Source organism: Salvelinus alpinus, chromosome 4, assembly GCF_045679555.1.
Source record: "Salvelinus alpinus chromosome 4, SLU_Salpinus.1, whole genome shotgun sequence".
In the NCBI taxonomy this organism is placed as follows: domain Eukaryota; kingdom Metazoa; phylum Chordata; class Actinopteri; order Salmoniformes; family Salmonidae; genus Salvelinus; species Salvelinus alpinus.
In genome coordinates, this window is record NC_092089.1 from 47,416,187 (window position 1) to 47,430,939 (window position 14,753).

Genomic DNA, 14,753 nt, shown 5'->3' on the forward strand with positions numbered 1-14,753 from the left:
TAAATTAAATTACTGTCCCAGTATTCCCCGAGCAAGCCATTGTTTATTGTTAGCTAGAAAAACAATGTCAAGCAATGTATTTACTTCCAGCTATTTCAAACACTTGATTTGCCCATGAGTACTACACTGAAAAAATAGATTGAAGTGTGTGTGATACACCATATAGTGTAGAAAACAGCATACCAGAGTATGTTCTGATAATCTGAGGGAGGGGACAGATGAGGATAAACACTCGCTCAAGCCAACACAGCTAGATTCTCAGACCTTGGATAGATCTAAGGACAAGTCTTGTCTGAAGATAGGTATCTTTTGGTGTCTGCTTTTTCAAATTGGTTTGGGGGTAGGACCAAGTGAAAGTGAACCAGGTTTTTTATTAAAGAAGGCCTATTAAATTGCAATGAAGATACACATGACTGCATGAGAAAAATGTGTACTCCGCTCACCACTTCCTTCAGTTGACCTGCTAACTGAAACGGAAACCACACTAGCTAGCATAATCGTGAAGAAGGACTTGAATCAGTTGCCAAAAACATTTTCCATGTAACAGTGTAAAGCAGTAGGTGCTGGTGGGAGGACGGGCTCATTGTGATGGCTGGAATGGAATATATGGAACAGTATCAAACACATGGAAGCCAGGTTTGATGCCTTCTTTTATTCTATCCATTACAATGAGCCCGTCCTCCTATAGCTCCTCCCACCAGCCTCCACTGGTGTACAGATAGTGATCCCACTCATACCATGCATGGACATAAAGAAGACTTACAATTTGAACGGTAATTTCGCACAGGCATACGCTTTCAATTGAAAAAATTTGAACAACAGTCCAAGGCTAAGGGCATCAACAGAGATTGGACTCCGTTATACCCCATGGCAAAGCCAACAACAGTGAATAACATTGTATCATACTATCCAACTCTGTGATGTTATGCTTGCTAGCCTAAGCACACATTATTTATCCCCAGGCTTTACAGTTTGTGAAATTGATTCTGAAAACATAATTCTTTGTTAGGATTATTGCTGATATTGATTGTTGTCGCCTGTGTTCTCTCCTCTGGCTCTTACCTCACTTTGGACCACATCGCATGATTATTTCCATAAAACAGCTGTAAGTATGGATGGATTGCTCAGTTAGGCCAATGTTTATTTGCCTGCTTATCAGAATTACTTTCCCATAATTTTGAAGTAACCTTGTGGTGGTGATGTTGTGCTCGTATGTTACTTTCCAGCAACAAAAGAATCTGGAGGGGTATGTGGGCTTTGCTAGCCTTCCCAACCAAGTGTACAGAAAGTCGGTGAAGAGAGGCTTTGAATTCACCCTGATGGTTGTGGGTAAGAAAATGCTATTCATATATTGAGGTCATGGTTCAACCGAGTCATTTTTTCAGTCATTTCAGTTTTAACAATACAGTTGACCAGTTAAAGCTCTGTATGGTAAGTTTAAATTTGGAGAAAGGAATAGTTATGTGCAAGCAAAGTGCATGTATGTGTGTGGTTTTAAACTCCTCTGTCGGGGGAGGGAAGATAACCTCCCTCGTTGACTTTCTTTCACATCTGCCTGCCTTTTTAAAATAGCATTGTTTTGATTGGATTTATTAAACAACTGTGCAGTATTATCAAAAATAGGAGGGTGCCGTTGAAGTACTTGGATGCGGTCGTTGAACTCGGCCAGGACCTTCATTTGCTAATCAGTCACTGTTTGGAGGGAAAATGTTTCTTTGGGTCAAACCATTTCCTGTGGTCGGCGTAGCAGAAGTTCTCCCTCACTGCTAAGAATAGTTCATCTCGCATTTCATCTGAACAGCAGCCTCTTTCTGAGCCAGTCATGGGTTTATCATTGATCAGTTTAAGAAGTCAGGCTACACTGGTCATTCTATCTAAACATGTCTGCCTTGCCAGGCACTCGCATGCAACGGGGTTCCTCTTAAACAAGTCACCATGATTTACCCTGCTGTATAAAATGTCCTTTAAGGCAGTGTGTTGGATGGTGCCCAAGTTGGCTGTTGGGGCCCAGAAATGCCTTGAAGATTTCTCCAGCCTGATTGCTGCAATAATAATAATACGGTTTTTAAAGTCCTATTTCTGTGAATGCAAACGCATCACAAACGATGCATACTTTGTATATGTGAAGCAGACTAGTTTATATAAATACACCAGTATTTTCCATGTAACCGGACAGGTTGGTGTGCTGCGCTCAGCAAGGGATAACGCTATCCCTTTCTCACACTACCAGTGACCTAAGCCAGCAGGGACATGCGGGCTCAAAGCTCCTCAGGACTGGGTAGAGGAGCTAGCTCTGCCTACTGCCGAGGCAATGTGTATGTAACAGTGTACGAGACTGATATTGCTGAATTAGCAATGAGTCAAACTATCAACCATTTTTCTTTTTTTGCTGTGGATTTTGTATCCATTTTTGTACATTTTAATACAAAATCTACAGCAAAAAAGATAACGTTGATAGTTTGCTAATTCAGCAATATCAGTCTTGTACACTGTTACATACACACTGCCTCGGCAGTAAGCAGAGCTAGCTCCTCTACCCGGTCCTGAGGAGCTTTGAGCCCGCATGTCCCTGCTGGCTTAGGTCACTGGTAGTGTGAGAAAGGGATAGCGTTATCGGCGGTGACTGGCACAGCGCACTATGCCTCGCTGAGCGCAGCACACCAACCTGTCCTGGTACATGGAAAACACTGGCGTGTTGATATAAACTAGCCATCCATATTCATAAGAGTATGAAGATGGGCATTGAAATGCATGTATTATCGTGCAATCACTCAACACAGAAATGGTAGCTCTCAACTCTCAATAAACTCTCAAGCCTGTAAACAGCAGCCCGTTGACGATCGAGGTCAGTGCCAGTGGTCATTTCCACTGCCCTAATGATTTCATTCCCCAGGAGCATGGAGACCAGGCACACAATGGCTAGCCACGCTAGAGAAACGGGACCACACAGCCGGCATGATAAGAGGCATTCTCTAGCCACGTTCAGACCAGGAGCTGTTGTCCTAGCCCTTTACACAATCATTAGATGGATGGTCGTCTTGGATGGATGGTCGTCTTGGACAAATGTCAATGGCCCTCAATCAAAGACATGACCTTTGATGGGATTTATTGGCTGGGCTTTATTAGATGCTTCTACATTACCATGGGATGCCTCTAAAGTTGCATGAATGGCTTTCACACAGTGGGATGTACCTGCTTTCAACATGTATGGTTAGCTGTTTATAATGTCTTTGAATGTTGTTCTTGCTGATATATATAAATAATATACTGTGCACACTAGGCCAATATGTTGATTTGAATTGCATTGACTCACTCATTTAAAATGACAATGCTCCTAATGTAGCAACACTGTCATTAAGCTAAATGAGCCATGCTAAAAAAAATAGATTCAGTTTTATTGCAACAGTTTTTGTTTTCTTCTAGGTGAATCAGGATTGGGCAAGTCCACGTTGATCAACTCTCTGTTCCTAACAGACTTATACTCGTCAGAATACCCTGGGCCTTCACACAGAGTCAAAAAGACTGTACAGGTAGTTTAAAACACTTATTTCACTGATGACCATGTTAGTTTTCCTCAGTGTTGATACGTTGGCATTTGAAACGCATTCTGTGATAGAGAGCGGACTAAAGTATTCATACCCCCTGACTTATTCCACATTTTGTGTTACAGCCTGAATTTTCTCACCCATCTACACACAATATCCCACAATTACTTGTTTTTGTTTTATTTTTGCAAATGTATTAAATGAAATACATTTTCATAAGTATTCACAAGTCTGAGTCAATACTTTGTAGAAGCAAAGTCTCTTAAAGATTTCCACACCTGGATTGTGCAACATTTGCCTTATATTATTTTGAATGTTTTCAAAGCTCTGTCAAATTGATTGTTGATCATTACTAGACAACCATTGTCAGGTCTTACCATCGATTTAAGTCAAAATTGTATCTCGGCCACTCAGGAACATTCACTATCTTCTTGGTAAGCAACTACACTGTAGATTTGGCCTTGTTTTAGGTTGCTGTCCTGCTGAAAGATGAATTCATCTCTGTCTGGTGGAATGCAGACTGAACCAGGTTTCCCTCTAGGATTTTGCCTGTGCTTAGCTTTATTCCATTTTTTTAATCCTGAAACTCCTCAGTCCTTAACGATTACAAGCATACCCATAACATGATGCAGCCACCATTTTATACTTGAAAATATGGAGGGTGGTACTCAGTAATGTTTTGAATTTGCTCCAAACATAACACTTTGTATTCAGGACAAAAGTTAATTGCTTCACATTTTTTTGCAGTATTACTTTAATACCTTATTGCAAAAAGGATGCATGTTTTTGAATATTTTTTATTATGTACAGGCTTCCTCTGTCATTTAGGTTAGTATTGTGGAGTAACTACAATGTTGATCCATCCTCAGTTTTCACCGATCACAGCCATTTAAATGCAGTAACTGTTTTAAAGTCACCTCTCCGGCAACTGAGTTAGGAAGGACGCCTGTATCATTTTAGTGACTGGGTGTAATGATACAACATCCAAAGTGTAATTAATAACTTCACCATGCTCAAAGGGCTATTGAATGGCTGCTTTAAATTATTATATATATTTTTTTACCCATCTGAATAGGTGCCCTTTGCGAGGCATTGGAAAACATCCCTGGTCTTTGTGGTTGAGTCTGTGTTTGAAATTCACTGCACGATTCAAGACGTTTCAGCTTTTCATTTATTTAATTCGTTTGGAGAAAAAAAATCGAACAACATTTTTCCACTTTGACATTATGGGGTATTGTGTGTAGGCTTGTGACAAAAAAATCTCAACATAATTCATTTTAAATTCCGATTGTAACACAGCAAAATGTGGAAAATGGCAAGGGGTGTGAATACTTTCTGAAGGCACTGGATGTCATTTAGTCCAGAAACTTGCTCTACTTGTCCTCCAAAACGCAACGTTATCTCCACACAGATGCTCGTCTGTTTTTCTGGTTCCTCTGCATAGTTCGGTAATAGCGCAGTGTTAGACTGCATGTTGATACATGCAGCTAGAATGAGCGTCACCCACTGGCCTCAATGTGTGCTACACATTTGGGGACAAGTTGTCTTCCTGAGAGGTTGTTTTGGTCCTCTTCATTCCCTTCATTGGGATTGGCAGTATGCTCATTTCTTCTGTGTTGTTGCAAACACTCTCTTGTGGAGACAGGTGTTGGCTCAACGCATTGGGTTCTGCATTGTTGTCCAAAAGTTAAACAACCAGAAGTGTAGTGGGGGCTTAATATTCTTACGGCGGTTCTTAGGAAAGTTGTATTGTTCACTATCTCACTGTCATACACCAAATATGAACAGTAACAGTATGCATTTAGACAAGACAACTATTGAATGCTAATATAATTCTCTATTTCCCAGGTGGAGCAATCCAAAGTGTTAGTAAAGGAAGGTGGTGTCCAGCTTCTGCTCACAATAGTCGACACCCCAGGATTCGGCGACGCTGTGGACAATAGCAACTGGTACGCAAAGTTTGACGACAACTCCATTTTGGCTCCAATAAATGCATTGATCTTGACCCATTTGACAGCCATTTCAGCTCATAGCTTGCGAGCAGGTTTCCAGGAAGTAGCGAACATTTTTGGCTCAATGTGTGTGGATTTGTTTCCTCCCTGTGGCTGTGTGTACCGCGCAGCTGGCAGCCGGTCATCGACCACATAGACAGCAAGTTTGAGGATTACCTCAACTGTGAGTCGCGGGTGAACAGACGACTGATGCCTGACAGCAGAGTGCAGTGCTGCCTCTACTTCATCGCCCCCTCGGGACACGGGTGAGTCTGGGTGGGAGGGAGAAAGAGAGGTCGGACAGTGTGAATGAAGGGGGAGGGTGTCTTGTAATTTACTAAGATTTCACAAGTGTAAAGTAGAATACCCCATATTAGAAATTCCAATAATTTTTGGCTACTGCCTCTTATAGGCTTTTTTCATTCTTTAGGGTTGTTTTGTAATATACCTACATAGTTGTGTTTCATATGACTGTTAGTGCTAAAGGGCATTGGCCATCTGTCAGAGAAGGCTGTGTGTATCGTGGCTGTGGGGTAAATGGGGTGTGTGCATACGTTCACTGTTCATACTCTGTTCTACGGGACATTGTCGTTACAATCCCCCAGTCAGTGTTGAGACAGGCTCTTAGGATGAGCAGCTTATGCTGGCCTCTCACACACTGACCCCTCACACACACACTCCTCACAGCACCAGCTGATATAAGCTGACTCGCACTCGAGTGCCTTGCACAGTGAGACTGCTCACGGGAAACAGCTGGGGAAAGTGTTCTGGACATAGACAGTAGTTATTTGTGTTGTCATCGTTGATAAATGACTTGTTTGTTTACACTACTAGAGCTCCATTGCAAACAATGTTTTATTAGTTAATAGATGTAAGGAAAGAAATGTGAGCTTTGTGGTTTGCTATGAAAATAGTGGACCTGTCAGGAATCTGTCCATCAGTACCCCTACCCCACCATTTATGATATTAATGTACATTTTGTCACGTCTCCCTCCAGACTGAAGCCTCTGGATATTGAGTTTATGAAACGGTTGCATGAGAAGGTGAACGTTATCCCACTGATTGCAAAAGCAGACACTCTCACCCCAGAGGAGTGCCAACGGTTCAAGAAGCAGGTCAGTGGGCTCTGTCTGGGCGGGCTGGGCATCAAAGGTTTACACAGACGAAGACTTGATTGTTGTAGATAGAAATAGACTGTTTGGGCAGAATGGTCGGTTTCCCATTCTACATACTGCTCTGACGATGCCCTCTAAATTTCCCCTGGGCAGTACAGTCTGAATGGAGTTGATACCACATGATAAAGAGCTGTCTCACACGTCTTTTGTATGTTAATAAAACATACTGAACCTTCCCTCAGATCATGCGGGAAATCCTGGAACACAAAATCAAGATCTACGAGTTCCCAGAGACGGATGATGAGGAAGAGAACAAACTGGTGAAGAAGATCAAGGTATGACACAAATGTACCGTGAGTAGTTGTAAGCACCATGCGTGCACCAACAAACTTAGCCATTTGAACTGTTAGGTACTTAGCTACATCCGTCCCGCCTGGATATGGCGATCGCAATTGTTTTTGCAAATTACCAATCACCGCACTATTACCACATAAAGCAGTAAAATCATTGCAATATTACCGCATATAGCTTTCCAATCACTGCACACAAAAAAAGAGTGCTGGACATTTTAACCAATAACACACTTTTACTGCATAAAATGGTTCAATCAAGCAGCATGTCAAACTTTTTTCCAAATTGGTCAAAATCGTTGCAAATTGCCATGTAAAATATCCAAATTGCTGCAGCAAAACCAAATATTTTGGCCCACAACTAGCCTATCACAAAATTCTGCAGGGGCTGTTGCATACACACACTCGTCTCACACGCCGTTGTTATTGTGCTTGCAGGACCGTCTGCCCCTGGCCGTGGTGGGCAGTAACACCATAATCGAGGTGAACGGGAAGAGGACCAGAGGACGACAGTACCCATGGGGAGTGGCAGAAGGTACCAGGCATGATGGGAGATGAAGTTAGGGGAAAAGGGAAAATCTATTAACTTCTTATGGCTGCAGGTGCAGTATAGCTTGGATGAAAGGTGCACAGAGTAAACGGCCTGCTCCTCAGTCATAGTTGCTAATATATGCATATTACTATTAGTATTGGCTAGAAAACACTCTGACGTTTCTAAAACTGTTTGAATTATGTCTGTGAGTATAACAGAACTCATATGGCAGGCAAAAACCTGAGAAAAAATCCAAACGGGAAGTGAGAAACATTGTAGGATATGGATCTGTTTGCACTTCCTACGGCTTCCACTAGATGTCAACAGTCTGTAGAACCTTGTCTGATGCCTCTACTGTGAAGGGTGGGGCCGAATGAGAGGGGAATTAGTTAGGTCTGCCATGACCTGACCATGCTTTCACCATGCGCTCTGTTCCATCGCTCATCTGAAGTCAATGTAATTCTCCGGTTGGAATGTTATTCAAGATTTATGTTAAAAACATTCTAAAGATTGATTCAATACATCGTTTGACATGTTTCTACGGACTGTTACGGAACTTTTGGACATTTCGTCAGCTTTTAGTGAACGCGCTTCCTGACGTTGGATTTGTTTACCAAACACGCTAACGAAAATAGCTATTTGGACATTACCAAACGAACATTTCTTGTGGGAGTCCTGGGAGTGCATTCTGACGAAGATCAGCAAAGGTAAGTGAAGATTTATAATGCTTTTTATGAGTTTTGTTGACTGCACAATTTGGCGGGTATGGCTTGCTTTTGTGGCTGAACGCTGTTTTCTGATTATTGAATATTGTGTTTTGCCGTAAAGCTTTTTGAAATCTGACACAGCGGTTGCATTAAGAACAAGTGTATCTTTAATTCTATGTTAAACATGTATCTTTCATCAAAGTTTATGATGAGTATTTCTGTTATTTGACGTGGCTCTCTGCAATTTCTCTGGATATTTTGGAGGCATTTCTGAACATGGCGCAAATGTAAACTGAGGTTTTTGGATATAAATATGAACTTAATCGAACAAGACATATATGTAATGTGTAACATGAAGTCCTATGAGTGTCATCTGATGAAGATCATCAAAGGTTAGTGATTCATTTTATCTCTGTGCTTTTTGTGACTCCTCTCTTTGGCTGGAAAAATGGCTGAATTGTTCTGTGAGTTGGTGGTGACCTAACATAATCGTTTGTGGTGCTTTCGCTGAAAAGCCTATTTGAAATCGGACACTTTGGTGGGATTAACAACAAGATTATATTTAAAATGGTATAAGATACATGTATGTTTGAGGAATTTTAATTATGAGATTTCTGTTTGAATTTGGTGCCCTGCACTTTCACTGGCTGTTGTCATATCGATCCCGTTAACGGGATTGCAGCCATAAGAAAAGAGGCTCCTTTTGGAGAGGGGTTTGAAAATGTATTGATTGTCTTTCCTTGCAGTTGAGAACGGAGACCACTGTGATTTCACCATCCTACGAGACATGCTCATCAGGTACAGACTCAAAACATGAAGTTACAAAAATGTATAGGACATGACAATGCATTTTTATTTTATTTTGTAATGTTGTCAACCACATTGACCATAGCCTCAACTTGATAGGTTTCTAAGACTTGTTTTGTTGCGCACAGAACCCACATGCAGGACCTGAAGGACGTGACCAATAACGTCCACTATGAGAACTACCGTAGCAGGAAGCTGGCGGCCGTCACCTACAACGGACAGGACAACAACAGGGTCAAGGGTCAACAGTCGACGAAGTGAGTCCAACATCTACCAGTGGTTTTCTATTTAACAAGGCATAGCCTAACTCTTTTTGCTTAAAGGCATATTTTACCTGACAGATAATCTACTGGACATCTGAGACATTTGAAATGTTTTATCATATTGATGTGATATTTAGGCTGTATATAAATGGATGTTATTGTCGTAGTGTTCTTGGAGGTAATTTTTTCCCAATATAGGTCCATCATTCCAAATGCAGGTATTACAGCTTAAAGGGATACTTATGGATTTTGGCAATGAGGCCCTTTATCTACTTCCCCAGAGTCTGATGAACTCGGGGATGTCATTTTTATGTTTCTCTCCGTGCAGTTTAAAGGAAGTTGCTATCTAGCACAATGCGAACTAGCGTAAGCGCAATTGCTAACTAGCCTTACCCATAGCGCAATGACTGGAAGTCTATCTGCAGATACCTATAGACTTCCAAAAATTGTGCTAACGCTAGTTTGCGTTGCGAGTCAATGCTATCTCGAACTTCCTTCATACTGGACACAGAGATATATAAAAATGGTATCCACAAATTCATCTGACTCTTGGGAAGTAGAAAAGGGCTTGGTTGCCAAAATCCATAACTATCCCTTTTAAATTCCACACTGCTGCTCTCTCACACCTAAGACCCTGTTATGTACACCAACCACGCTCCGCATCGTAGCTCTTTACTGAGAGACACCCTCACACACTGCGGTTCCTAACGCACAGCTACGCACCAAACACATGCTACTAATGTAAGGCTACTACTGCACACACCGTTTCATGCCTCTTGAAAAGTGGTTTTGTTTCTTTGTGAACTTTTCCTTGTTTACCGCGAGAAAGTAGATGTTTCGTTCTTAGTGTGTTTTTGTTAGTGCGGTCAGTCCGTTTTTGAGTTTTTCCGTTGTCGTAGTAGTGCATGATTTCATCGCAGCATGCTAAGTGTGTGTGTTTCTGTTTTTTTAGACATGACACAGGTGAAGGCATGTAAGTGGTCAATTTATGTTTCCTTAGATCATTTTTTAAAAATATACAATTTTCCTCCCTTGTTCGTGTTCTTCTGTCTGGGTTCTCTTTCTCCCAGTTCAGGGTGTTTTCTTCTCTCCTTTCTTCCCCCTTATGTCAGACAATGTCTCAAGGAACCCTGTAGATGCCAACATTGAGAAGTCAACTGGGAATTGATAAATATGCATATTACATTGCAAATACTTCAAATGTAATTAGCGTAGTTAGACTGGTGGCTTCTTCTCACTTTCAATTGAGTTTACTAACATTTAGCTAAGCTAACATCCCAAAGCACCACTTTTTCACTACAGTTACTCACTAGCCTATGCTAACAGCTTAGCTAACTCAGCTCCGTGATTGCTTGGTGCTGGTCTTTGAGTCCCCTGCTCCAGAGCAAATTGGGTTTCTTCTTCCCTCTGCTTTTCCACACTTCAGTCACCACATTGTTGGGTCCTAGCATTCCTTTCATGCATAGACCCTTGTATGTACCAATTCCCTGCAAGGAAATGGGGGTGGCATTACTGTGCGGATTGTTCCACTGTTGGTGATGGATGGTGACGGTGCACTGTAGGACTGGTCTGACTGTTTGCGTGCATACGTGTGTGACCCTGCAGGAGCCCCCTGGCTCAGATGGAGGAGGAGCGGCGGGAGCACGTGGCCAAGATGAAGAAGATGGAGATGGAAATGGAACAGGTGTTTGAGATGAAGGTCAAGGAGAAGATCCAGAAGCTGAGAGATTCCGAGGCTGAGGTAACATCAGTCACATTGCCTTACTACACTACTGACCCCTACCGTATGGTTTGACTTCTTTCTTCCTGATGCATAAACACTCACTTTTTGGTGGGTGTTGATGCACTGAAAGTCTTAGTGAGACAGTGAGTGGAGTGTGTGAGCGGATGTGTTTAATGACTAGTTCTTTCTTGTGTGTGTGTGTGTGTGTGTGTGTGTGTGCTTCACTGCCCCTCTCTCTGAAGTGTTACATTTCCAAATGCACACTTATTTAACCAGGATAGTCCTCTTAGCAACAATTGTCAGTTATTCAGTGAGTCACAGTTGTGAGCATGTATTTTCAAAATGTCTCTTCTGCAGCTGTCGAGGCGTCATGAGCAGATGAAGAAGAATCTGGAGGCCCAGCACAAGGAGCTGGAGGAGAAGAGACGCCAGTTTGAGGATGACCGGGCCAACTGGGAGGCCAATCAGCGCCTGGAGCAACAGAGACTGGATGCCTCCAGGTAACACTGTCTGTCACACACCTGAACTGTAGTGGTGTCTTTGGTTGTTACAAGAGTAGCTCTATTTATTGTTGTCTGTTGGCTAGAGAAAAAAGCTCAACTGGACACACAAACAAGGGTCTGTGCAGAACGTAATACCATCTTGTCCCACTAGATGTCACTGTTGTATAATCATATCTCAAGGTGTCACTGTTGTATAATCATACCTCAACCACTGTTTGTAAATGTTTGCATCATTATATTGCCTTATATACTATATTCACTGCAACATGATCTCCACTACAGGACTCTGGAAAAGAACAAAAAGAAGGGGAAGATATTTTAGACAGTCTGCAGAAACACCAAGTTGTACTTGTTGCCAGCTCGGACATCTGTGTGTGGCACCAAACCAACACCAAAGCTCTTGTACAGCCCAGCTGGGTCTGCATGTACTGTCACAATGACCGGAAGAGAGCTGCCTGTGGACTTCTCCAAGGAATGTGTTTACCTTAACCAAACTTACCGTCTTAGACAGGCCAAACCCATATATAACTGAATACTGCCCAAGGTTGCAATGTCTATTTAACAACTGATGTCTACAGTTTTATGCAGAGCAACAATCATGTTCCAGTGGTTTTATTCGTTTACATGCACAAAAGATCTTCCATGATGTGGAAAAGGAAATTGTGTTTAGTAAAGTGTAACAGATAAACCTCATACTGAACAGCTCCCCATGCAATGTAGCCTAACAGGAAACAACTGTCTCGGTCTCTCAATAGGAGGAATGGGAAATCTAAAAGAGGCTAAAATGCACCTTGGGCTTTTTTTTTTAATGGCTTTAATGGCATTTTTCCAAAATGTAACGCTTTCTGTTTTTAGCAAATTTCACTAGCCTTGGACCACCATTTAACTTCATAAATGTTATATTTCAGTTAGTTTATTTTTTATATATACACCGAGCCAGCTAAAGTCCATTTTTTTTGTATGTAAGAATTCTTCTGAGGATTTGACCAGTTTCTGAAGAGGATTGACTGTTTAAAATACATTCAGTAGTCGTACAAAGAGCAAAAAAATAAATGAAAGGAATATTTCTGTAACTCCACATGTCATCAGATTAAGTGGGAAAGGAAAGTCAACACCATATTTTGCTTTGCCTATGTACTCCATCTGTATTTTTTATTTGTATTGTACAAAGTCACTTAATAAACATGTGATAGACTTGCAATGAATGCTGCTAAGAGATGCATGTTGATACTGCATTACTACATTCAGAATACCTATTTTGTAGGCCTACTGAAATTTAAACAGTTTAAATGTGTTACTTATTTTTTTCTGTAGTTTAGTATTAATCTGCTTTGTCTACACCATATATCCACCAGAGGGCAACATGGGTCTCCTTTTCTCAGTTTAGTGGTTTTACTTTTGATGTAAGTATTCTGCCCCATTACATGCACAATATGAATGTTTTCAGAGCACTAACAGGTTATTTGCCTGAATTGATTTGACATTTCACACAGTAATATGCATATTCCTTAATTTTCTAAAGCAATTTTTGCAAGTACTGTTAATTTGCTGACGCAAAATGTTTTCAAAACATTGGACATCACGCTCGACTGAAACAATCATGCAAACACATGTTCAGTGCATCCTGGTTCACACTTAATTCTTTTGATGCAAAGTTGTATGTAGCTGCTATGGAGATCCATTAGAAGGAACCTGCAGGAACAGTAATCAACATTATGTCCTAAGAGGGGGGGAAAAACTCACTCAGAATGAGTCATAGATACACTAAATGCTGGTATTTTACCTTGTTCCTCTGAGCTCCTTTTACCCACCAGTCCAACAAAAGACTCAAATTTCTGCCCTGGAAAAGAGGTGATAGTAGGGCTATTTCAGACTGAAAAAGGTAAACCTTCGTGATCCCATTTTGACATTGCACAGCAGAGTCTCTCGTAGGGATTGTATATGGCATGAGAACAGTTCCACCTTAGTGGTCTTCATACCTTCTATCATATAATTACATATTTAATAGGATCTCTGTGCCTTATATCCCATTAATATCTTCATAATAGTAGCCTCAGTAAAATGTTATTGAAATGGTCATTACTAACAGTGTCTAATGCATACAACACTTACCTGGTCTTGTTACCTGGGATTTTGCTGCAAAGAGTGGAAGGGGAAAAAGCAAAAATACAGATGAGCTTTTATAGAAATAGAATATATTTAAAATATTGAATTATTACTAGGAGGTAGTTAGGCTACCAGAGCCTCTTTTCCCCAAAAGACCAAAGAATTGGCGTGACTCAGGTTTTCGAGTCATTCTTTTCAGGATTTCTTTATATTGCTCAGATAGTTGCCATTTCCTCTGAATAAATAAAATACACAATTTAGCTTATTCATTTGATAGTAGCCTAGGCTAATCATGAGATGGTTATTATGAAGCCTATCACTGCCCGTGGCTGCTTCCTAAATAGTCCACATTTACAAATGTACGGGACAGTGCTGAAACATGTTTTATCTTAATATCGGCAATGACACTATAGGCTACAGTCAAATATTTAAAACATATTTTTGTCAATTTGAGAGAAGTGTCCTACCGTTTCATTGTCTTCTCTCCAACTACCATCAAAATATATTTTTTGGCTGAGGACAGTTGCCAAAACGAGGGAAAATACCATAATGAGTAGAATTATCTTCATTGTGGTAGCAGGTGTGCTGTGCGTAAAGTTGTTCCTCTTCATGCGTTTATTTAATTTGATGAGAGTAACTTTACTGATAGAATCAGACCAATGGCCTGAATAAATACTGAATTCCTATAATATCAAGAGTTTCAAAGACGCAGCCTGCTGCAATAACCCACGGAGCAAATTTTAACACAGAGAAGTGCGTCTATCCATTGGCGCGACATTACAATCGGCGCATCTATGCGCGCCGGCGTTTTTATGCACAGACAGAGCTGATGTGGATGTCAATGTCAAGCCGTTTTGTTGTAACATAATTAGGTCATATTATGAGTCAGTAGGTATGTCTTTGTGTTTGAATTTCTGAAGGGGAAAACCACTGTTGCTTCTGTTCAACAGAGGCCTAAAATCTAAATGTCTCGAACAAGGCTAGCCTACTTTTGGCACTGTGCTGGACTCGCAATCAAACAATTCCATCCAGAAGTACAACATATACAAGTGACGTTAAAACGTCATATTTAATACATGGCAGCCTATTTATAGCGCTTTTAATGACACAA

At 41.0% G+C, this 14,753-nt stretch overlaps 1 protein-coding gene and 1 long non-coding RNA gene across 3 annotated transcripts; one reads left to right on the plus strand and one right to left on the minus strand.

Annotated features, from left to right (window-relative positions):
- Positions 1–1,184: 1,184 nt before the first annotated feature.
- On the plus strand, positions 1,185–12,741 carry LOC139573767 (septin-7-like). 2 transcript variants are annotated; one of them, XM_071397604.1, is made up of 13 exons: positions 1,185–1,329; positions 3,424–3,530; positions 5,394–5,494; positions 5,668–5,802; positions 6,534–6,651; positions 6,894–6,986; positions 7,440–7,536; positions 8,987–9,038; positions 9,176–9,304; positions 10,263–10,283; positions 10,916–11,051; positions 11,391–11,533; positions 11,819–12,741. In XM_071397604.1, exons 1-13 carry the CDS (start codon positions 1,200–1,202, stop codon positions 11,856–11,858), a joined length of 1,302 nt encoding a protein of 433 aa, XP_071253705.1. In that variant the 5' UTR covers positions 1,185–1,199; the 3' UTR covers positions 11,859–12,741. The 2 variants fall into 2 exon arrangements, with proteins under 2 accessions (XP_071253705.1, XP_071253706.1); XM_071397605.1 differs by lacking the exon at positions 10,263–10,283.
- LOC139573769 (uncharacterized) lies at positions 12,350–14,394 on the minus strand. The gene is made up of 4 exons (XR_011674653.1): positions 14,110–14,394; positions 13,649–13,672; positions 13,320–13,376; positions 12,350–13,228 (listed from the first exon to the last, which is right to left on the minus strand). It is a non-coding gene; the product is annotated as an uncharacterized lncRNA (long non-coding RNA).
- Between the last annotated feature and the right edge of the window lie 359 nt (positions 14,395–14,753).

Coding starts and splice junctions, on each gene's coding strand:
- LOC139573767 (XM_071397604.1), top strand. CDS start 1,200: ATGTTGTGCTCGTATGTTACTTTCCAGCAACAAAAGAATCTGGAGGGG. Junction 9,039..9,175: donor CTACGAGACATGCTCATCAG/GTACAGACTCAA, acceptor TGTTGCGCACAG/AACCCACATGCAGGACCTGA. Junction 9,305..10,262: donor AAGGGTCAACAGTCGACGAA/GTGAGTCCAACA, acceptor CTGTTTTTTTAG/ACATGACACAGGTGAAGGCA.